The sequence below is a fragment of the Anolis carolinensis genome, unplaced genomic scaffold (assembly GCF_035594765.1).
Source record: "Anolis carolinensis isolate JA03-04 unplaced genomic scaffold, rAnoCar3.1.pri scaffold_8, whole genome shotgun sequence".
NCBI lineage: Eukaryota > Metazoa > Chordata > Lepidosauria > Squamata > Dactyloidae > Anolis > Anolis carolinensis.
Window position 1 is genome coordinate 15183091 of NW_026943819.1, and position 21239 is coordinate 15204329.

Genomic DNA, 21239 nt, shown 5'->3' on the forward strand with positions numbered 1-21239 from the left:
CTCTCCAGTGATGCATTTTAGTTTGGAATAAGACTATAACATATCTCTAGGCAAGAGCTGCTTCACATCTGTGCCCTTGACATTCCCTAGTACACGGTTGGCACTAAATATGCAATTAGCTAGAGGAGGAGAGACAATCATAATGAGACTGGGTTGTTGTGCATTTTCCGGGCTGTATGGCCATGTTCCAGAAGTATTCTCTCCTGACGTTTCACTCACATCTATGGCAGGCATCCTCGGAGATACCTCATACCTCTGTGGATGCCTGCCATAGATGTGGGTGAAACGTCAGGAGAGAATACTTCTGGAACATGGCCATAGGTAAAGGTAAAGGTTTTCCCCTGACATATTAAGTCCAGTCGTGTCCGACTCTGGCGGTTGGTGCTCACCTCCATTTATAAGCCAAAGAGCCGGCGTTGTCCGTAGACACCTCCAATGTCATGTGACCAGCATGACTGCATGGAGCGCCGTTACCTATGGAGCAGTACCTACTGATCCACTTACATTTGCATGTTTTTGAATTGCTAGGTTGGCAGAAGCTAGGACTATCAGGACTTCACCCCGCTCCCCGGATTTGAACTGCCAACCTTTTGGTCAGCAACTTCAGCAGCTCAGCGGTTTAACCCGCTGTGCCACCATTCTGGAACATGGCCATATAGCCTAGAAAATGCACAACGACCCAATGATTCCGGCCATTAAAGATTTCGACAGTCATGAGACTCATTCTGATAGCTGGTCTGTTGCATTGATATATGGACAATGAACTGCCTCAAATCCTATGCAGGTAGAAAGGAAGGATTTAAATAAAATAAATAAGGGAGAACGCACTGACTTTTCTGGGAACTGTTTTGTGTAACTTCTTCATTATAAATTCTAAGCCAAGAACCATTGGTTGCCTTTGTCACTCGCCTGTTCACTTCAAAATATAAGATTAAAGGACCAGGTTTTTCAGACATAGAGGCTTCGACTCAGTACTAGTTGTCTCTTGGCATAATTAGGAAGCAAGCTTAGCATGTCGTCATCCAAGCAAAACAATACTTTGATGCATCAAGAGGAGCGATAACATTTTAGTAACTGAAGCAGGCGCTTCCAGCGGTAGATGCAAAGAAAGCTTGCGAGAGAGTCACCAGCCACCTCTCTGGGAGAGATTATCACATATGCTAGGCAAAAATCCAAAGTTCTTTTAGCACACTGAACTTGGCAACCTCTTCGCCGTGCACAAGTGACTGCTGCCAAGCCAGCCCTGGGAAAAGGACACGGCTATTTCTGGATCATGGCCATGCCGTGCTCTAATTTCTCCAAAGAGTGGTTTTTTCTTTTCTGCGGAGATCTCGTGGTTGACAGTAAAAGACGTGGCTCTGCGGGAACTGGAGGCAGTTTCCAATGTATGCAGTGTAGGTGGGAGCAAGTGCTTGTTGCCTCCCCCTAGGGAGAATTCATTACTTCAACATGAAGAAAATCCCAGTACAGAGTCTATATAGACCAGGCATGGGCAAACTTTGGCCCTCCAGGTGTTTTGGACTCCAACTCCCATCATTCCTAACAGCCTCAGGCCCTTTCCTTTTCCCCCTCAGCCACTTAAGCGGCTGAGGGGGAAAAGGAAAGGGCCTGAGGCTGTTAGGAATGATGGGAGTTGGAGTCCAAAACACCTGGAGGGCCAAAGTTTGCCCATGCCTGATATAGATTCCATTTCCCAGTCTGTCATTTGTGCATGTGGCCAAAATTTTTCCTCCCTTATCCTAGCAGGTGAGTGCAATGTCAGCTTGTTTTTGTACACAATCCTTGTCCAAGATAGTTGAGGATGTGTTGAACAATTCTGATCATGGAAGGTGCCAAATTGGAGAGCCAGAAATGCTATTATCCTCATTGCTAGTAGCAAGATTGTGTTTAGTTGTCACATGGTACACTATAGTTTGTTATGATAACAAGGAGCATAGAAAGCCTTTTGTCCTATGTCTTCTGAGGTACAGCTAGTTCAGTCACTAAACTAGTTAATAATTAGTATGGTTTCTTGCAACAAAGCAGCTTGGCAAAACATTGGGTTGCTATGAGTTTTCCCAGCAGTATGACCATGTTCCAGAAGCATTCTCTCCTGACATTTCACCCAAATTGAACAGTCATTTTTGATCTGACTTTAAATATGACTTTTTCATTTCATATTTTAGATGAATTAAATTTGCTCCCCCAAAATCAACACCCTAAAATATACAGGCTATTAAAAAAACTTGTTCTCACAAATATATCTTCAGTGTGTACAATGAAGTGGATCTATAGACCAATTTGGTGGCACAGTGCGTTAAAGCGCTGAGCTGCTGAACTTGCGGACCAAAAGTGCCAGGTTCAAATCCCGGGAGCGGAATGAGCACCCGCTGTTAGCCCCAGCTCCTGCCAACCTAGCAGTTCGAAAATATGCAAATGTGAGTAGATCAATAGGTACCGCTCTGGCGGGAAGGTAACGGCGCTCCATGCAGTCATGCTGGCCACATGACCTTGGAGGTGTCTATGGACAACGCTGGCTCTTCGGCTTAGAAATGGAGATGAGCACCAACCCCCAGAGTCGGTCACGACTGGACTTATCGTCAGGGGAAAACCTTTACCTTTACCTTTTAATAAAATATTATTCTTGTGAAAGTTGTAGATCACTGGACTAGGTGATCAGATGTCAGCAAAACTTCAGGAGAGAATGCTTCTGGAACATGGCCATACAGCCCAGAAAACTCACAGCAACCCATTGATTCTGGCCATGAAAGCCTTCGACAACACATTGATAAAACATGTTTGTAACAAGCTAGTTTCATGACAAGCTGCAGTGACATCTTCCAAATATCTCTTGGCCATATCAGTGAAGAAGCAAGCAAGGATCAATATAGATGCCCAGCGAAAGCTATGGATTTTTGTGTGTTTTCTGGGCTGTATGGCCATGTTCCAGAAGTATTCTCTCCTGATGTTTCGCCCACATCGATGGCAGGCATCCTGAGATATTGGTGAAACATCAGGAGTGAATGCTTCTGGAACATGGCCATACAGTCCGGAAAACACACAACAACCCTGTGATTCCGGCCATGAAAGTCTTTGACAACGCTATGGATTTTCTTGATACCTAAACACAGCAGTTAAGCATGTAAAGAAGTCCAAAAGTTTGACATCTCCCTTTTTTGTTGTAGATAGCAATTTAGATAAACTTATTTCTAGATGTAATGGCAGAATAAGAGAATCATGATTCCTCAAGCCATTTTTTGACCATTTGTCATATGTCCTTCAGAGATGGATGAGCTTGGCATGGTGTTTGAAGGTCAATAGGCTGGAGCTCACCCTATTCAGGATTCAGAGCTTCCTTGTTACATTACATTTTTAGGGATTATAATTTTCAGTATTATCAGTGATGGACAGAAGGGAATAATCACTTGTTAGCACAAATCCAAATCTGATAACCCACGAATAAAGAGCAGTTTCATGTTTAGATAGTGACATAAACTATTGTGTGGGATGAATGTGGTGAATATCTATCATGTAGGAATATCTACGTGAAAACTAGGGCTAGTTGCTATTACTTTTTCAAATGCATACCTGGAAGTAAATCTGGGTTTGCTATGGTTATATAATGTGTCAAATGGCACATGGAATGGGTTTAAAATGTGAGTTTTGCCCACTCTTCAGTAGGAATTGTGCTATTCTCAATGGAATTTTCCTCTAGTCTCACATTTCTTGCATTGCATAGAGTGACAAACTGGAAATAGCTCACATTTAGAACTTTTTGTATTTGCTGTGTTCACATTTGATAGATAACTTTATCTGTTCCATAGCTGAATGCTCAGTTGAAGTTTCTGCAATGCTGGGAAATGTGTATGCAACAAGAAAGATTCATTTGGGAAATAAATTTCATTTTTGAGGGCAATGCCTTTTATACCCCACTGGAATCCAAAACCTAATTAAATGTTTAATGCAATATGTTTAGATAAGTGGATGTGGTGCTAGATTGAGTTTTGACATTAGAATTCAAATTGGGTTGCTGTGAATTTTCCAGGCTGTATGTCCATGCTCCAGAAGCATTCTCTCCTGACGTTTCGTCCACATCTATGTCAGTTTTCTAGTGTGTAACTTTCTGGCAGGGATGGACAAAGCACAGGCTGTAGTTCCCAGTAGCCCAACCCAAATAGCCAATGGCAAGGAGCATTTAGTGTTGTACTTTGTCCATCCCGTTTGTACTGGCTTTCGGATAATAATTAAGATATTGATTCTTTAAAAGCTATGCTAATTATTCAGTAGTCATTCGCTCCCTCTTCTCTTCTGCCTACTTGCATGGTATGTAAATACAGCATTGTTCCTCTTTGCTAGATCAGGTAGAAAAGAAAGGAAGGGTGCAAACCAGTAGAGGAGAGAGGTAAAAAGAGCTGTTGCCACTTCGTCCTCCTGCACCTCTCAGAGCTCCTATATATGTAGGTAGAACAGCTTGGCAACTTGTAGCAAGCATGATCATTGTTAAAGCAAAAAAGTCACTGGGTGGTGACTTTTCCACATGAGGTTTATAGTAGAGAAATATCTTCCAAAACCATTCCCACAGAATTCTATTCAGGTGACTTTGCAGTAAGTCTGTGGAATGCCTGGTTTTGTTTTTAAGCTGTTCCCATTCACCTACCCCTGCGCTTGAAATATGGTCACCAGCTGAGGTGCAACTATAACGTTGGCCTTTCCGAGCCCTGGAACAGGGTCCAACATTGGCAGGCAGGTTGTTACTCGGTTGCTGTGAGTTGTCCGGGCTGTATGGCCATGTTCCAGAAGCATTCTCTCTTGATGTTTTGCCCACATCTATGCCAGGCATCCTTAGAGGTTGTGAGGTCTGTTGGAAACTAGGACAGTGAGGTTTATGTATCTGTAGAAAGTCCAGGGTAGAAAAAAGAACTCTTGTCTGTTTGAGGCAAGTGTAAATGTTGCAATTTGCCAGCTTGATTAGAATTTAATGGCCTTGCGGCTTCAAAGCCTGGCTGCTTCCTGCCTGAGGGAATCCTTTGTTGGAACATGGCCATATAGCCTGGAAAACTCACAGCAACCCATTGATTCCGGCCATTTTTTTTTCATGTCAGGAGCGACTTGAGGAACTGCAAATCACTTCTGGTGTGAGAGAATTGGCCGTCTGCAAGGACGTTGCCCAGGGGATGCCCAGATGTTTTGATGTTTTTACCATCCTTGTGGGAGGCTTCTTTCATGTCCCCACATGGAGCTGGAGCTGATAGCGGGAGCTCATTTGCGCTCTCCCCAGGTTAGATTTGAACTGGCAACCTTCAGGTCAGCAACCCAACCTTCAAGTCATTAGTACTGCCGGCATAAGGGTTTAACCCACTGTGCCATCGGGGGCTCTGATTCCAGCCATGAAAGCCTTCGGCAACTGTTGTTACTCGTTTTGCAGATACTTGCAAGGAGAAGGCAAATTACATTTCCCATTTATTTTTACATTTTAATATTTAGAGTCTTATAAGCAGAGTGTTCTCAGAGGTTGCCCGCCGTGTGTTCAGTATAGCCTACTGTTAAGTCAGTGTATGTAGAATAGATTGCATTCAGCCTTTATTATTACTGGGAGGGAGGCTCAATGACGGTCGCTTTCTGAATATTTCTTAGTGCTTGATTTAGTACACTTCTTGCAGTAGCTCAGTTGCATAGACTCCTTAGTGGTATACTTCTGCCAAGTCATTTCAGCCTTGAATTGGGCAGCTCAGACTGTCTGCCTATTCATTCTAGGGTCTGTGCTACCTTTCCAGAGGCACTGGACAGACCTTCTTAAGCATCTTAACTGGCCACTTTACATATAAAGCTCCCTCTCTGCTTGTACTAATACCAGGAAAGGGAGTTAGAAAAAGTGGTGAGACACTTCCCAAGTGTCTAGGACTATGTGATGTATTCTGGCCAAAATCTTTAGACACTGCACCCAGTGTGCCAATCACCACTGGGACCACCTTGACTGGCATGTGCCAGGGTCTTTGCAATTTGATCTTTAAATCCTCGTATCATGTCAATAATAATAATAATAATAGATACACATGCATGCAGCTACCAGCTCTAGGTTTTGAGATACAGAACATGTGCCACCTCCCAGTCACCATCTGCTCATCCATAGAAAACCATCATAACCGTATCTAAGAAACTAGAGTTGATATGGTCTATCCCAGGCATGGGCAAACTCGGGCCCTCCAGGTGTTTTGGACTCCAACTCCCACCATTCCTAACAGCCTCAGCTTAAGCGGCTGAGGGGGAAAAGGAGGGGGCCTGAGGCTGTTAGGAATGGTGCGAGTTGGAGTCCAAAACACCTGGAGGGATGAAGTTTGCCCATGCCTGGTCTATCCAATGCAATGTTTTGAATCAGCATCCCCATTAACCCCAGGAACAGACCTAAAAGCCAAGCCTTTGCGATGGGGAGAAGGGTTGTGTAATTGATACTGTCCATCTCAGGTTGGAACCGTTGGAACAGCTTCCGCAGTTTTGCTCTTGTTCCATTCAGGCGAGATTCTGAAGGCATAAGAATGAGAAACTTACATTTCTTGGGGTTGTTGTATGTTTTCCGGGCTGTATGACCATGTTCCAGAAGTATTCTCTCCTGACGTTTCGCCCACATCTATGGCAGGCATCCTCAGAGGTTGTCACCTCACAACCTCTGAGGATGCCTGTCATAGATGTGGGCAAAACATCAGGAGAGAATACTTCTGGAACATGGCCAAACAGCCCGGAAAACCCTGTGATCCCGGCCATGAAACCCTTCGACAACTCATACATTTCTTGCTTAGGCATAAGGCTACTACCACTTCCTCGGAAAGGTGAAAACTTGTTTGCTTTTATAAATGTCAGTACTTTTGGATATAGAATCATAGACCTGAAAGAACCCACAAGGACCAGCCAGTGTGATCCCCTGCCATCGGAGATGCAATAGGAAAACATTTAGACAGATAGTATATGTGCTCGCTTCGGCAGCACATATACAAAATTGGAACGATACAGAGATTAGCATGGCCCCTGTGCAAGGATGACACGCAAATTCGTGAAGCGTTCCATATTTTTGTTTTTTGATGTGTATGTTTAAGCCACCCTGAGTCCCCTGATGGGTGAGAAGGGCGGGGTAGAAATGATGTAATAAATAAATAATAAATAAATAGTTTTAAGATATATATTAAAAAAGAGAACCGGCGAAGTTAATTTGAGTCAAATGCTCTTGTCCATCTTTCTCAACTTTCCCCTTCATTTTGTTGTTTGGAAATTTTGTTGTTCGCCTATGGAACTCCCTCCCCATTGAAGTCAGGCAGGCTCCCTCCCTCCTATCCTTCCGTAGGAAGGTTAAAACTTGGTTATGGGGCCAGGCTTTTGAATAATAATTGGCAGCGTTAATTATTATCATTTACGCTGAACTCAGTCGACAGGCCCAGGTTTTTTTTTTTGAACTGAACATGCCTACCTGTATTTTATAATGTGTTTTATGAATACTGATGTAAGTTAATAATTTTTAACTGATTTATATTGTACTGTATAATTTTTATATATGTGTTTTATTGTAAGCCGCCCTGAGTCCCCTGTTGGGTGAGAAGGGCAGGATATAAATATTGTAATAAATAAATAAATAAATAAAAAGTTAACTCTAAGGCAGTAGTAGAGTGGGGTGGGTTTGGGGAAAGGCACGTCAAAACCTGCAACAATAGTTGTCATTCTTTTCCGCTCCTTTTCTTCAGCGCAGCACTCACAGTTATCTCTTTTGTAAAGTCAAGCCTTAGGCCCTTGCATCTTTCCTTTCCCGGGGGAGGCAACTCCCCTTTCTTCAGTCCTGCTCTCCCTTTCCCAGAATTGTGTATCTGTAACTGGGGGTCTTTCTCATTTTGCAATTAGAGCCTGAAGCAGAGAGGGAGTCAGATTCCTTTATTTTCCATTTCCCTGTTCCTCCTTTCCCCTTTCCTCTTCTCCTCATCCGCTTCCCCATCCTTATTCTCCCCCCATTACCCCCCCCCCCCCACCAGCCTGTGTGGTTGTTACCACTCACCGTGAACTAACACCCCCCCTGGTGTTTGCATGCAGTCATTGCATCCAGCAGATCCTGGAGGCTGTGCTCCATTGCCACCAAATGGGGGTCGTCCACAGAGACCTCAAGGTGAGTTTTCTACCCCACTGCTCTGTCCGTCTGTCCGTCTTTGTATCTCTTGCATGTCTTTTTTAAAAGAAGCAGATCAGTCCTCAGGTGGTCCTGAAATCCGTGTTGTAGGGTCCTCTTAGCATCAGCCCACTGGGAAACTGCATGTTGTAACTTAATCTTGGATTAGGATGACATCCCTGTTGCCGCCCAGTCAGAAATCAGCTTCATGAGAGAAGCACATATGTGGTAGCTTTTGCTGAGATCTCTTTGCTGGCTTGGCTAATCATCCCAGTGCTGTTGGTCAAATCCGATCTCCAAACATGCTGTCTAGGAATTGACTATCTTTTAGACACTTCTCAAAAGGATTGCAGAGTTTTGAGAAGCAGACACACAGTTTGTATAGCTTGTTGCACAGTTGAAGTGGTAGCGTAATTTTGCAAAGCCAAAGTTTTACTGGGCATTTGAATGGGTGGGCAGAGGAAGGTTTAGCTGGTGTTTGTTGCCACATAGTGGTAAAATCACAAACTGCTGTCTGGATTTAAAATTAGAAGGCAAATACCATACTTGGAAGGATTTTATGCAGAAAATTCTCATTTGAGAAATTAGGCGAGTGGTAAACTGTGGGTATAGCGGAGTTGTGCGCTCCCTGCAGCCAATCTCAGTTAACAGTCTGGGCCAGCTTCCGTTTCCAAACACTCTTCAAAGGCAGCCCCAAGTAGAATGTGTTACTGTAATCCAAACAGGATGTTAACTAAGGCATGTGTCACACTGGCCAGATCCAACTTTTCAAGGAATGGGCACAATTGGTGCACAAGTTTTAAATATGCAAAGGCTGTTTCTCTCCACTGTGGATACCTGGGCCTCCAGGTTCGATGCTGCGTCCAGGAGAAGCCCCAACATGCCAACCTGTGTCTTCATGGGGAGCGTAAACCCATCTAGCAGAGGCTGAATTGCTATTCCCTGATCTGCCTTCTGACTGACCAAGAACACTTCTGTTTTAGGTTTGAGTTTGCCCTCATCTAGTCTGTAATTGGTAGAGGAGGTTTATGACCAGGACAGATTCCCCGGCTTGAAGAGGAGTAGTAGAGTTGGGTGCCATCCTCATAGAGATTGCACTACAATCCAAAATTTCAGATGACTTCTCACTCTGGTTTTGTAAATATGTTAAACATCATGAGGGACAAAATAGAGCCCCGGGAGACAATGATCCAATGGCCTTGGGATCAAATAGAAATCTCCCAGCACCACCACCTTCTGAATTTGTCCTTCCAGGAATACAAAGTGTCACTGTAAAATATTATCTCCAAGTCCCATCTGAGCGATAGAACAGAAAACCTCTGAGAATCCAGTACATTTCTCCATGCCCAATTCTCTGCATAGATCACCCACCAAAATTGTCTGTCCCATAACCAGACCTGAAATCAGACTGAAATAAGTCTAGATCAGTGGTTTTCAACTGTGGGTCCCCAGGTGTTTTGGTCTACAACTCCCAGAAACCCCAACCAGTTTACCAGCCGTTAGGATTTCTGGGAGATGGGATGCCAAAACATCTGGGGACCCCAGGTTGGGAGCCACTGGTCTAGACAATCCATTTCATCCAAAAACCTCTTTAGTTGGGAGGCTACCACATCCTCCAATGCCTTGCCTAAAATGGAAGGTTGCCATTGCCCATTATAGAGGGGTTCAGGGACAGCCTATTTAATACAGGCCTCACAGTTCCTTAAGATCCGAATAAAGAGTCTCTCCTAAGATCCTGTCCACATCCCCAGGCTGCACAAATTGTAAAATGTCCACTAAGACTGGATCAGCAGGAGCCATGGTTACATCATTAGAACTATTATTCCTCATCCTGTCACTTCCACGTCTTCCATAAGCCCAAGCTCATGCTACTGCTTGAAGGTTTTAGAGCTGCTTGGTATTGTAAGACAGGTATCCAGTTGTAAATACTGGCATTTTGTTTTTGCATGTTGCATAGTGAAATGTGCCCCTTCCATTTAGTGTTATTTGGACTGATCTGGGCTGATTTTTGGACAGCTGTCAGGTGATAGTGGGAGGTGGCTGTGGTGGTAGGGTCTAGGACAGCTGACGTCTAATAACTTACTCATTTGCTTTCCCAACTGCTTCCTGCCTTTATTTAAGTTCCTTTTAGCCACTCATCACCCTCAGTCATTTCCAATTTTTCCTCCTGGTGTATTGAGTGTATGGGGGCAGGATTTTGACAGGAGCAATGATGCCTGTAGATGAAGCAGATGATCTCTTTCTCCAAATGTTTGCATGCATTATGTCTAGTTTAAATGTGTGCAAATTATTTGTTTCCCGTAACTTACTGTATTGGATTCTTGTTTTGTTTGTTTACTCCCTGTCTGGCCTCTTTATAACACTCTTTTGGTAGGCTTAGAATCGCGGAGTATTATAAAGAGAATATGTTTGAGTGTGTGGACGGTTATGAGGTAGCGACAAATGTGTTTGTTAGAGTGGTAGTGGGATAAAGGGGCACTTGTACAACAACTGTGTCTGTGTGTTCACGATGTACCGAGAAATTCCTTTCTGAATAATTCTGTGGTGTATCTGTGAGTACTTTGAAAGGTTCTGGGCTTCCCCTCTCACTCCTCCTTCACTGTATTTTTCATTTGGGCTTTGAGACAGGAGTTTCACCAAAAGTCAAACACTTTGAGGCTTAAAAGTACAACATACTTGGCTAATTGGACCGACTGCTTAACACAGGGACTTCTTTATGGATTTGGGCATCAGGCTAATGAGTTCATTTGCAGCCTAGAGAAAACCACACAAGTTCCAAAGATCTTGTTTGGGTCACTTGCACTGCTGTCTTCATTTGAGATGCCCTTGGTTTCAAAATTGCATAATGAAATGTAACAAAATTACCTAAAATCTAACATAGGCAAGATACATTTTTTTAAAAAGAGTACATTGAAAATGTCCCCAGAGCCCTTAGACAATGTTACCTATGCAGCAAGGACCATTACTGTGAATGCCACGGTTGATTTTTTAAAAATATTACTTTATGCAAGAGGCACTTGAATATGCTTGTAGTAACAGCATGGGAAATGTTGTGGCTCTGAATAACATGTGCATTTATGTTGCTAATAAAATCCCTGAGATGTGTATATGGAATAGACCACTGGTTATTGTTTGGAGCCCTTTCCCAGTTTTTGTGTATTGATGTGCTATTTGGAACTGAGCTCCTTTCCCAAAGAATAGAGTCTTATATATAGTAATACTTTTCTACAATATAGTGCTACTGATAAGACACTTAAGGTAAACTATGGGCCCTTCCAGACATGCCTAAATCCCAAGAGGAATCGGGACTTAAAATCCCAGTTCCTTTCAGGATTTAGGTCACACAGTGGTCCAAAATTCTGGAATTTTGGTGGGAGTGTGTAAATGTACCAGAGAGGCCTGTAGACGGTAGGTTTGGGGGGAAATGGGGAGCTGGCAGAGGAGGGTGGCACTGCCATCCTGGGACCCGAAAAACCAGAATGGTAGGGAATTGACCCTTGGGATTTCAGAAGGTGACTCAATCCCCACAGGGCCCACACCTGTAAAGATCCAGACCTTATTTAAATGTCCAGATGTTTTCAGGTGTTTTGGTCTTTGGGGTGCATTTTTAATGAAACAGTTAATACTTCAATCATTCAGTGTTTTACTGCAGTTCATGGCACAAGAACTCTTTTTAAAAAAATTGTGTGCAACAGTTGTGTAATTAGGACCAAGTGAAACAGCTCATATTAATGACCAAGATTTAGAGCTTATCATCATGCTTTTTTGTGTTAGATGAGGTACAACAAAACAAAAACAGACATATACACCCCCAAAATAGAAAAGAGGTATAGGTTAAGACACAGTCCTTCAGGTGTTTTTGATTTGAACTCCCAGAAGCCTCAGTTTCTCCTTCGTGGTCTTTGTGAAATCGCACATATGGTAGTTGATGCCTTATGTGTGAATTTCACAGATAACCACTTGAAGAAACATGGTTACAGGTAAGCAACCATCATTTCCTTGGCCAGTGATCATGTCTGCAGTCATGTTGTCTCTTTTTCACATTTATTCAGAGATCCCACCTGCAGATGTTATTTTGTGAAAGCAAGAGTAAGGCTTTGTGGCCTTTGGATAGCATTGGAATGGCTCTTCTTTGATCCCTCACCATTGGTTCTCCTGTCCATGGGATAAATTTAGTGGCGTCTAGATGACCACATGTTCCCCACTCCTGGGACACATTGTATGAAATGTAATTTACAACTAGGTATGCTATACTGAAGAAATAATATTCTTTTGGAGGTATAAAGACAAGCTCTAACAAGTGCTTATATAGGAGAATCCATGGGAGTGTATACTAGCTCATATCAATATGGAATTACCCTGTTATCCCTCCTTCCTTATGTCAAACAAGAAGAATGTAGTTGGCAATATGTTCTGTTGTTAGTGACATTAAATACTACAGATTGAGTATCCCATATTCGAAATGCTTTGGACCAGAAATGATATGGATTTCAGATTTATTTATTTTTGGGGGGTGGGATTTTGGGATACATGTATTCATGTATGTATGTAATGAGATATTTTAGAGATGGGACTTAAGTCTAAACATAGCATTCATTTATGTTTCCCATACCTTATACACAAAATTTTGAGCATGAGTTTGTAAATATTGACCTCTGTGAACCATTATGGATTTTGGAGTAGTTTAGATTTCAGAATAAGATCAGAAGCCCTTTGACTAAGGAAAGTCCTCTTGATTATAATGGACTTAAAGCCAATTTAGTGTGCTTTGAATTGTAGACTAATTTATTTAAATTACACTGGATGAATGCGCTAATGCGTTTTGGGGCTTTCTTAAAGAGATAATAATTAAATGAGAGAACATAGACAAGGAATACCTGAATAAACCAGAAAATTGGCCAAAGATGTTTGTGTAGATTTTATTACTTAATGATTGCCAGCATTCAGTCTGGAGTAGACAAAGTGCAGGTATTTTTAGGGAGCTGCACTTTGCATAGTTTATAATATTGATTATAAACTTCACTGGAGGTAATCTCCGCCAGACTTAGATGTTTAAAAATGACATTTCCAGATACATTAGTCCTCGACAGAGTAGAATCATGACATGTACTTTGTATAACTCTTGAAACAACATCAGAACCAGCCTTTCAGTATGAAAATATTCTATTTCTTTGTGTGAGTGCTGGCTGTTAACATGCATTGTAAATATAACAAATAGATAATGAAATGTTTTTATGGCAGGAAATGGCCTCTTCCCCATCTAATGCATTTCCAGCTGTGCTTTCTTTCTTACTATTGGATATCTGGTGCAGTCGTTTTCTTGAATTGTCTGCCTGCCTGTCTATCAATGTGTAGGTTTCTTTTTTCTTTTTTTCTTTTTTAATAAAGAATATAGTGTGGTATAAGAAAGTACATAAGGCTGACTTACTTGATAGGTTTATAGTATTAGTTGACAATTCAGTCCTGAAATAATTTGAGAATCATCACCAACCAAGGCCCCACTGTCACAATCTATAGCATTGTATGAATGTTTCATATGCCATAAAGCTTGGTCTTCCATGTGGTAATATGGCTTTATGGGGCTATAGGAGATTAAATATGTACCATTCTGGAATAAATACAGTTGAGAAACAGCAAATGGAGAGTTATATTCATTGCATGTAATGAGGGTGATATAATAACTGTATCTTTCAGTTGGAAATATGTCCCTTCCTGATTCCCATAATTGTTCAAAAGGAGCTGCCATGTCCCAGTGACAGAATGGCTGGAACTGGACCTTTGGTGACAGCATATTGTGAGAGGGTGGGAACTAGAAGTTATAAACAGCTGATGTTAGTGAGGAACTAGTTTTGAATAAGCAGATTTGGTTTTCACACATACAAAAGCAAGATGGAGTAAAATTGAGGCTATACTTTGCTCTCTTGGAAACTCCATGGACTTTTTAACCTCTAGATTCTTGTTCTCTTTGGGATTTGACTTCATCATAAAGCATGGAGACAGAAATCAGGATGCTCTGGTAGAATTAATTTGTCCATATAAACACATAATAAATGTGAAAATGTGTATGTGGCGGAGGTGTCTGCTTACACAGATAGCCTCCACAAACAGCTTTAACCCACAGTGCTGTGGAGCCACCAAAGCCCTCCCTCCACTGACATTGCAGGTTACAGTGAGCACTACCTCCCAGTGTTCCTTTCTCTCTCTCAATTGCTGTGGAATTCACATGACCCCATCTACTGCCTCTCCCTTAACCCTTTCCTATTCCTTTCTATGGCACACAGCAACTGAACATACTAGAGAAAGAGGATTGGAGAGAATTCACCATGATTTATAGGAGTTGTAGGGACTGGGATGTATAGTTTACCTGCAACCTAAGAGCACTCTGAACTCCACCAACGATAGACTTGGAACAAACTTGGCACACAGACCTAACATGACCAACTACGAATACTGGCAGGGTTTTGGGGTGATTGACATTGACATCAGGGCGTTATAGTTCACCTGTATTCAGAAAACACTGAACCCAGCAGATTATGGACCTGGACCACATTTGGCACACAGACCCAAGATAGCCAACTGTGAATACTGGTGGAATTTGGGGATGATTGACCCAAAATTTTGGGGAATTGTAGTTCACCCACATCCTTATGCATTTTCTAATGGGAGTATTCTTTAAAAAAAAAAAAAGAACAGGAAAGACTGAGTTTTCCTCTAAGAAATAGCATAACATATGACCAGACTGATATTACCTAACATCCAAAAACAAACAAAATAGGTTTATTGTTATGCAACACAATCCTGAGAGTGTCAGCTCCTATGGTGTTGATCAAGACTTGCACTTTACCGCTGAAAAAAACCCTTTACATGGTGATTATTTTGATAGGGTACAAGTTGTAAAAATGTAGATGTCCTTAATCCTGCTGGGGCTTCTTCATTCTGGTGCTCTTCCTTAAAACGTTAAGAAGAAATGTGCACAGAGCGCATTACCTTTTCACAAAGATGTATGCTGATGTACTGGCAGCCACAGTTTGTCTCTAACCCGTTGCCAAGAGCTGGCGCCACACTCCCTTCCTGTTTGTTTGTAACATTGCCAAAGTTTCTTTGGGGATATTTTAATCGGCAGCTGCTGATTCTTAGCAGATCTATCTGGAAGCCTCTCAATCACAAACATGGGGACACAGCAGAGGAAATGTGACATAAACCATATCTTGTTAACCCTAATGAATGCAGCAGCAAGGTCCAAGCAAAGGACGGAATGGAGGGGAGCCCTTTCTCGTGCATGCTCAGTGGATAGTATGTTGTCTGTTGTGTTGTTGTCAGTTTACAAGCTGGAAACTGGAAAGCTACAAGGGCAAAGTTATGTGTTCCCTCTCCCCTTAACATGGCAGCCAGATATATGCTCCCTTCGCTTCGGTATTATAAAATTGTGATGATTCCAATGTATTAAGTATATCCCATTCCTCTACAATAGTAATACAAATTGCTTCAAATAATATCTTGGCCAGCCCCCACCTCCCAAGATGAATGAACCTAATCAATAGGTGCTCATAGATCAAGGCGAGGTTTCCAAACACAGTGTAAAATAAGGAAAAGGTAGGTGCCATAACAATTACAAGGCTTCAGAACAAAATGGCCCTATAATCTGCACGGGAAAGTAGGTTTAATATTACTAGCCAAGTTTACTTGACAAGAGAAATTTCCCTAAGTAATCAAGTAAACCATGAGTAAAACTTTTCACTAGTTCTTCCCATGGCCAAAGTCTAAGCAAGGGGATTTTCCACCTTGGGAACTATATCTGTATCATAAAGCATGGAGTTCAGTTTTTAACACAATTACTTTCCCCTTTTTAATTAATTTATTAGTGCTTTGATGAGTCAAGGGCAAGGTATTTTTGGAGGTGTCAAATGTTACTATCCATCTTAGAACCAAAAGAAATAACATCACTTTTTTCCATGTCAGGAGCGACTTGAGAAACTACAAGTCTCTTCCAATGTGAGAGAATTGGCTGTCTTCAAGCATCTTGCCTAGGGAATGCCCAGATGTTTTGATGTTTTACCATCCTGTGGGAGGCTTCTCTTATGTCCCCAGACGGGGAGCCGGAGCTGACAGAGGGAGCTCGCCCACTCCCCAGATTTGAACCACCAACCTTTTAGTCAGCAGTCCTCCTGGCACAAGGGTTTAACCCATTGCACCACCAAAGGCTGCATGAAAATCAGTACTGTAGTGTGAAAAAAGCAAAGCTGGTTGCCCGTTTTTCTAATAGAGAATGTTATTTCTCTGTGTTGAAATCTATTCCCAGGGCATTTAATGGAGCCACAGAAATGGAAGCATCCAACCTGTCTTTATTGACCCAAACCCATTAAAGATATACTACTCATCTGGGTTTCTGTACTGAGACAGATTATCCTTGAGGATGATCAAGGGATCTAAACTTTTTTCTATATTCCCCTTTGAAATAGATTCCTGAATGTATTAGATATTTCCCCTTAATTCCTGGGAAGTGTCAATTGTAAAAGCAATAAGAACTGTGCACTGCTGTAGAGTGAAAGCTAGGAAAGATTATTTAGTAAAGGGGATAATCTTTTGGGCCTCAAACATTGCAAATCTATGCATGTTTCCTCCTGTTTTTCTCAGTGTATAAGGCCTCATCTACATTGACCATTTAATGCAGCTTCAACACATATCGAAATGGTGGTGGTTACAAAACGCATGGCACCACTGCATGCTGAAGATAAAAGGGGTTACGGTGCAGTAAAGAAAGTCATGAGATAAGCCCCTGAAAGTGTTGTGGCAGATCCCAGTATTTCCCAGATCACAGGGTCAAATCAGCTCCACAGATTTCGAAGCACATTGTTGACACTAGCCTTCACTGAAGCGCTTTGGAGAATTTGGAACACAGGAGAGGGCTGCCAAAAAATTGCCCCAAGGGCAAGGCTAGCTAGCAGGGGGTTAAGTGACCCTCTGAGAAAGGTAACCGATGACCTTTACCCCTAACTGTCACTTTCCTTCCTTTTTTTACCTTGGGTGTTTCTGGAGCGCTGATGCGCATCTCTTTCAGAAATGGGGATGACAACGACCTCAGAGTGGTCTAAGACCAAGTTCAACGGCTAATGTAATCACATTTCCAGCCCCAAACCAGTTCCATAGAAATCAATCTAATCACCCACACAGCAAAACCAGTTCCAAACCAACTCTAGTGGTCAGTGCAGATGTGGCCTAAGATAGAGCAGATTGGCTCATTAATTATCTGCCTCAATCAGCCTCAAAACCAGCAAGCTGTCTAGTCATGTGGTTAACATTTTAGGTCTTTCACCAGTACTGCTCCACAATGGTGCACAGCCATAAAATAATCCCCAACACGTTCTGGCTATGGGACAGGGCTATTTCCAGATAATAGCATGTCTCTCTTCCTTTCTCTCACACTTTTTTTTGCCAGTTTCTAACTGTTTTCTGCAAACTGTTGTTGTTGTTTCTTCTTCTGTTTGTTTCTCTTCCCCCTCATTTTTTTTCTTTAAACAAAACCAAAACACTACATGACTCCTATTAAAATGGTGTCCTATGTTAAATTGGATCGTCACAACAGCCGGAGAACCTACTTTTGGCCAGCAAATGCAAAGGGGCAGCGGTCAAGTTGGCAGATTTTGGCTTGGCGATTGAAGTGCAAGGAGATCAACAAGCCTGGTTTGGTGAGTATTGGACAAAATTATCCCTCCTACATGGCCTTCTCTGTCTTGATTTGCTAACCCAGTAATTACACAAACATACATGCTGCCAATTTTGCTCCCCTCCAGGTTTTGCAGGCACCCCTGGTTACCTTTCTCCGGAAGTTCTACGCAAAGAAGCTTATGGCAAACCTGTGGATATCTGGGCATGTGGTACGACTAAGGAACCTGATATCAGGCAGTCTTTCTTTCATTTAGTAGTAAAACATGACGTTAAATTTAATTTAAATGTCTTTTTAAGACTAGGACCTTCCACTTATAGATGAACAGACTGAAGTGTGAAAAGCATGGTTCTCAGTGTGTTGTCGCATTTTGAGTTACTTATAGTAATGAATCATAGCTAGTGGCAAAGAACAATAAGAAGTGAAGGCCAACACCTTGATAGCCAGAGGTTAGCTACCTGTAGGATACATAATCTAAAAGTAATCCAGTGCGTCGCACAAAGTTGTTATTTGGAATATGTAGCTCTGAGTATGAATTGTGAAGCCTATCATTTCTCTATGTCAGTGGTTCTCAGCCTGTGGGTCCCCAGATGTTTTGGCCTACAACTCCCAGAAATCCCAGCCAGTTTACCAGCCCGGGCTGTGGCGCAGGCGGGAGAGCAAGCCAGCTGCAATTAACTGCAGTGAATCACTCTGACCAGGAGGTCATGAGTTCGAGGCCCGCTCGGAGCCTATGTTTGTCTTGTCTTTGTTCTATGTTAAAAGGCATTGAATGTTTGCCTATATGTGTAATGTGATCCGCCCTGAGTCCCCTTCGGGGTGAGAAGGGCGGAATATAAATGCTGTAAATAAATAAATAAATAAAATATCTGGGGACCCACAGGTTGAGAACCACTGCTCTATGTGAAACCCATATATGTGTTCATATATGTAGTAATGCTGCCATATAGTTCTGTTCTGACTTCTGAAAACATATAATAAAGCAACACTGGATTATATGAGTCTACGCTTCCATATACTCCAGTTCAATCTGTATTATAATGGCAGTGTAGATAGAGCCTTTATTTCCATCAGCCAAGACATAAAGGCTTAGACATAGTATGCTACATAAGCACTAGGTTCTAAATGTGTTGCTGTCCCATTGGCTTTCCTAGGTGTTATACTTTATATCTTACTGGTTGGGTATCCTCCTTTCTGGGATGAGGATCAGCACAAACTTTACCAACAAATTAAGGCTGGAGCCTATGATGTGAGTAGTTGCTTACTGCACTTGCTTTCTCCTTGGTGTCTCTTACATTGTTTATATGTCTTTTCCTGGACCAGTATCTCTTTGACCTTTCCCTGTATCTGTGCATTTCAGGGCATAAGAACATGGTTCTGATTCCTACCATAGAATAAATAATACTGACATGCATTTCTATCGCCGCCCTGAGTCCCTCCAGGTGAGAAGGGCGGGATAGAAATATTTGAAATAAATAAATAAATAAATGAAACCCCAAAGGAATTTGTGCACATTGAAACCTTCTCGCCATTCTATGCATTCAAGCATAACATGAATTGGGCTGGATGTCCCTTATAGTATTTATATGTATATTTAATTGTGTATTAAATATTGTGTATTTATTGTGTATTTGTGTATTTATATGTACAGTAGAGTCTCACTTATCCAACACTTGCTTATCCAGCATTCTGGATTATCCAATGCATTTTTGTAGTCAATGTTTTCAATACATCATGATATTTTGGTGCTAAATTTGTAAACACAGTAATTACTACATAGCATTACTACGTATTGAACTACTTTTTCTGTCAAATTTGTTGTATAACATGATGTTTTGGTGCTTAATTTGTAAAATCATAACCTATTTTGATGTTTAATAGGCTTTTCCTTAATCTCTCCTTATTATCCAACATATTCGCTTATCCAACATTCTGCCAGCCCGTTTATGTTGGATAAGTGAGACTCTACTGTATATTTTTATCAATGTTAATGTATTTAATTTTAACTGATTGAATTGTTTGTAATATTTTTATATTGTGTTTTATTGTAAGCCGCCCTAAGTCTCCTATGGGTGAGAAGGGTGGGATATAAGCAATAATAATAATAATAATAATAATAATAATAATAATAATAATAATAATAATAATTTCTTCTACACAGGAGCTGCATCAGTTACAAATCTAGGATGCTGTATCTTGCCTGTGAATATGATATGGATAAATGGCTCACTCAAATTATCATATGTTTTCCATTTATAGCCCCAAGAGAGTTGTAAACAAAATTAAAAGAAAGATAGGACTACTGTATAATGGTTCTATCTTTCTTTTAATTTTGTTTACTATATAATGGTTAAAAGAGTAGTCATTTGCAAGTAGATACGGTATTGCTACAGTTATAAGAATACACTTGCCTCAAAGCTCAGCTGTGTAGTGTGTGTGGCCATGATGTGGCAATGTCAACTGGAAAGTGGTAGAGATTTAGAATTTGGGTAGATCCTGGCAGGGCCGTAGGCAGAAAAAAATTTCGGGAGGGGTTTTGAAAATTTCGGGGGGGGGGGTTGAACCCCCGACCCACCCGCCTCCTGGGTTCAGACCTGTCAATATCTGCTTGAGATAGTGCCTGGAAGGACTCTTAATGTTTTATGTCTCATAGATTTAGCATGGGGATTTTGTTAACCAGTTAAAATTCATGAGTAAACCAGGTTTTTTTTTATAACCTGAAAAATTTGGGGGGGGGGGGGGTTGAACCCCTAGAAAAAACCCCTCGCTACAGGCCTGGATCCTGGTGCATTTGGCTGTTTAGGAGTTAAAAGGTAATATTGGTCTGTTGCACGAAAATGATCCTTCTTCCTTCGATAATGACCTGTTCTCAAGCATATACCTTCCTGTAACATCTCATCCTCAGTTTCCTTCTCCTGAGTGGGATACAGTCACTCCTGAAGCAAAAAACCTCATAAATCAAATGCTAACCATCAACCCAGCAAAGAGAATCACAGCTCATGAAGCTCTAAAACATCCATGGGTCTGTGTAAGTGTCATTATTCTTTCAGTGCTATCAGTATCTGCTGTTTAATTGCTCCTACATAGTAAAAATAGTTAAGAGTCTCCAGATGTCCTTATTCTATTTCCCGTTGAGCTCCCAAATGCTACTATGCTATGTGTCGTGAATATTTGCATACTCTATAACAGTGTGTAAAGTGGGAGACTAACAATATAGCAGGGCTGGAGACTCTTAGGACCACTAGATCTTGAGTTTTTAGTTTAACTAGCCTGGCTAGTGGTAGGTAATAGTTCATCAACTTGGTGGCCTGCATTCAATCAACCTGGTGTGCAGAAATCCCTTTCTAACCAGAGGCTTTATGTCAGCCTTGTCTATTCATGTTCATATTTGGAATTGGCCTCTAGATAGATCCACATAGGCTGATCTTAGTGATATTGTGGAGCCACACATATTAA

General features: G+C 41.6%; 1 protein-coding gene and 1 non-coding gene across 13 annotated transcripts in view; both read left to right on the forward strand.

Annotated features, from left to right (window-relative positions):
* camk2b (calcium/calmodulin dependent protein kinase II beta) overlaps positions 1 to 21239 on the forward strand; it is a 178968-nt gene that overhangs the window by 105949 nt on the left and 51780 nt on the right. For 10 of the 12 annotated variants that reach the window (XM_062960773.1, XM_062960768.1, XM_008116005.3 and 7 more), the window contains exons 6-10: positions 8047 to 8119; positions 17703 to 17805; positions 17911 to 17994; positions 18938 to 19032; positions 20689 to 20811. In XM_062960773.1, the coding sequence (XP_062816843.1) occupies positions 8047 to 8119; positions 17703 to 17805; positions 17911 to 17994; positions 18938 to 19032; positions 20689 to 20811 (478 nt within the window). The remainder of the gene's footprint in view (positions 1 to 8046; positions 8120 to 17702; positions 17806 to 17910; positions 17995 to 18937; positions 19033 to 20688; positions 20812 to 21239) is intronic. The other 2 variants (XM_062960769.1, XM_008116015.3) reach the window with 1 other exon arrangement.
* Positions 6942 to 7044, forward strand: LOC134293563 (U6 spliceosomal RNA). Its single transcript, XR_010000517.1, has one exon. It is a non-coding gene; the product is annotated as a U6 spliceosomal RNA (small nuclear RNA).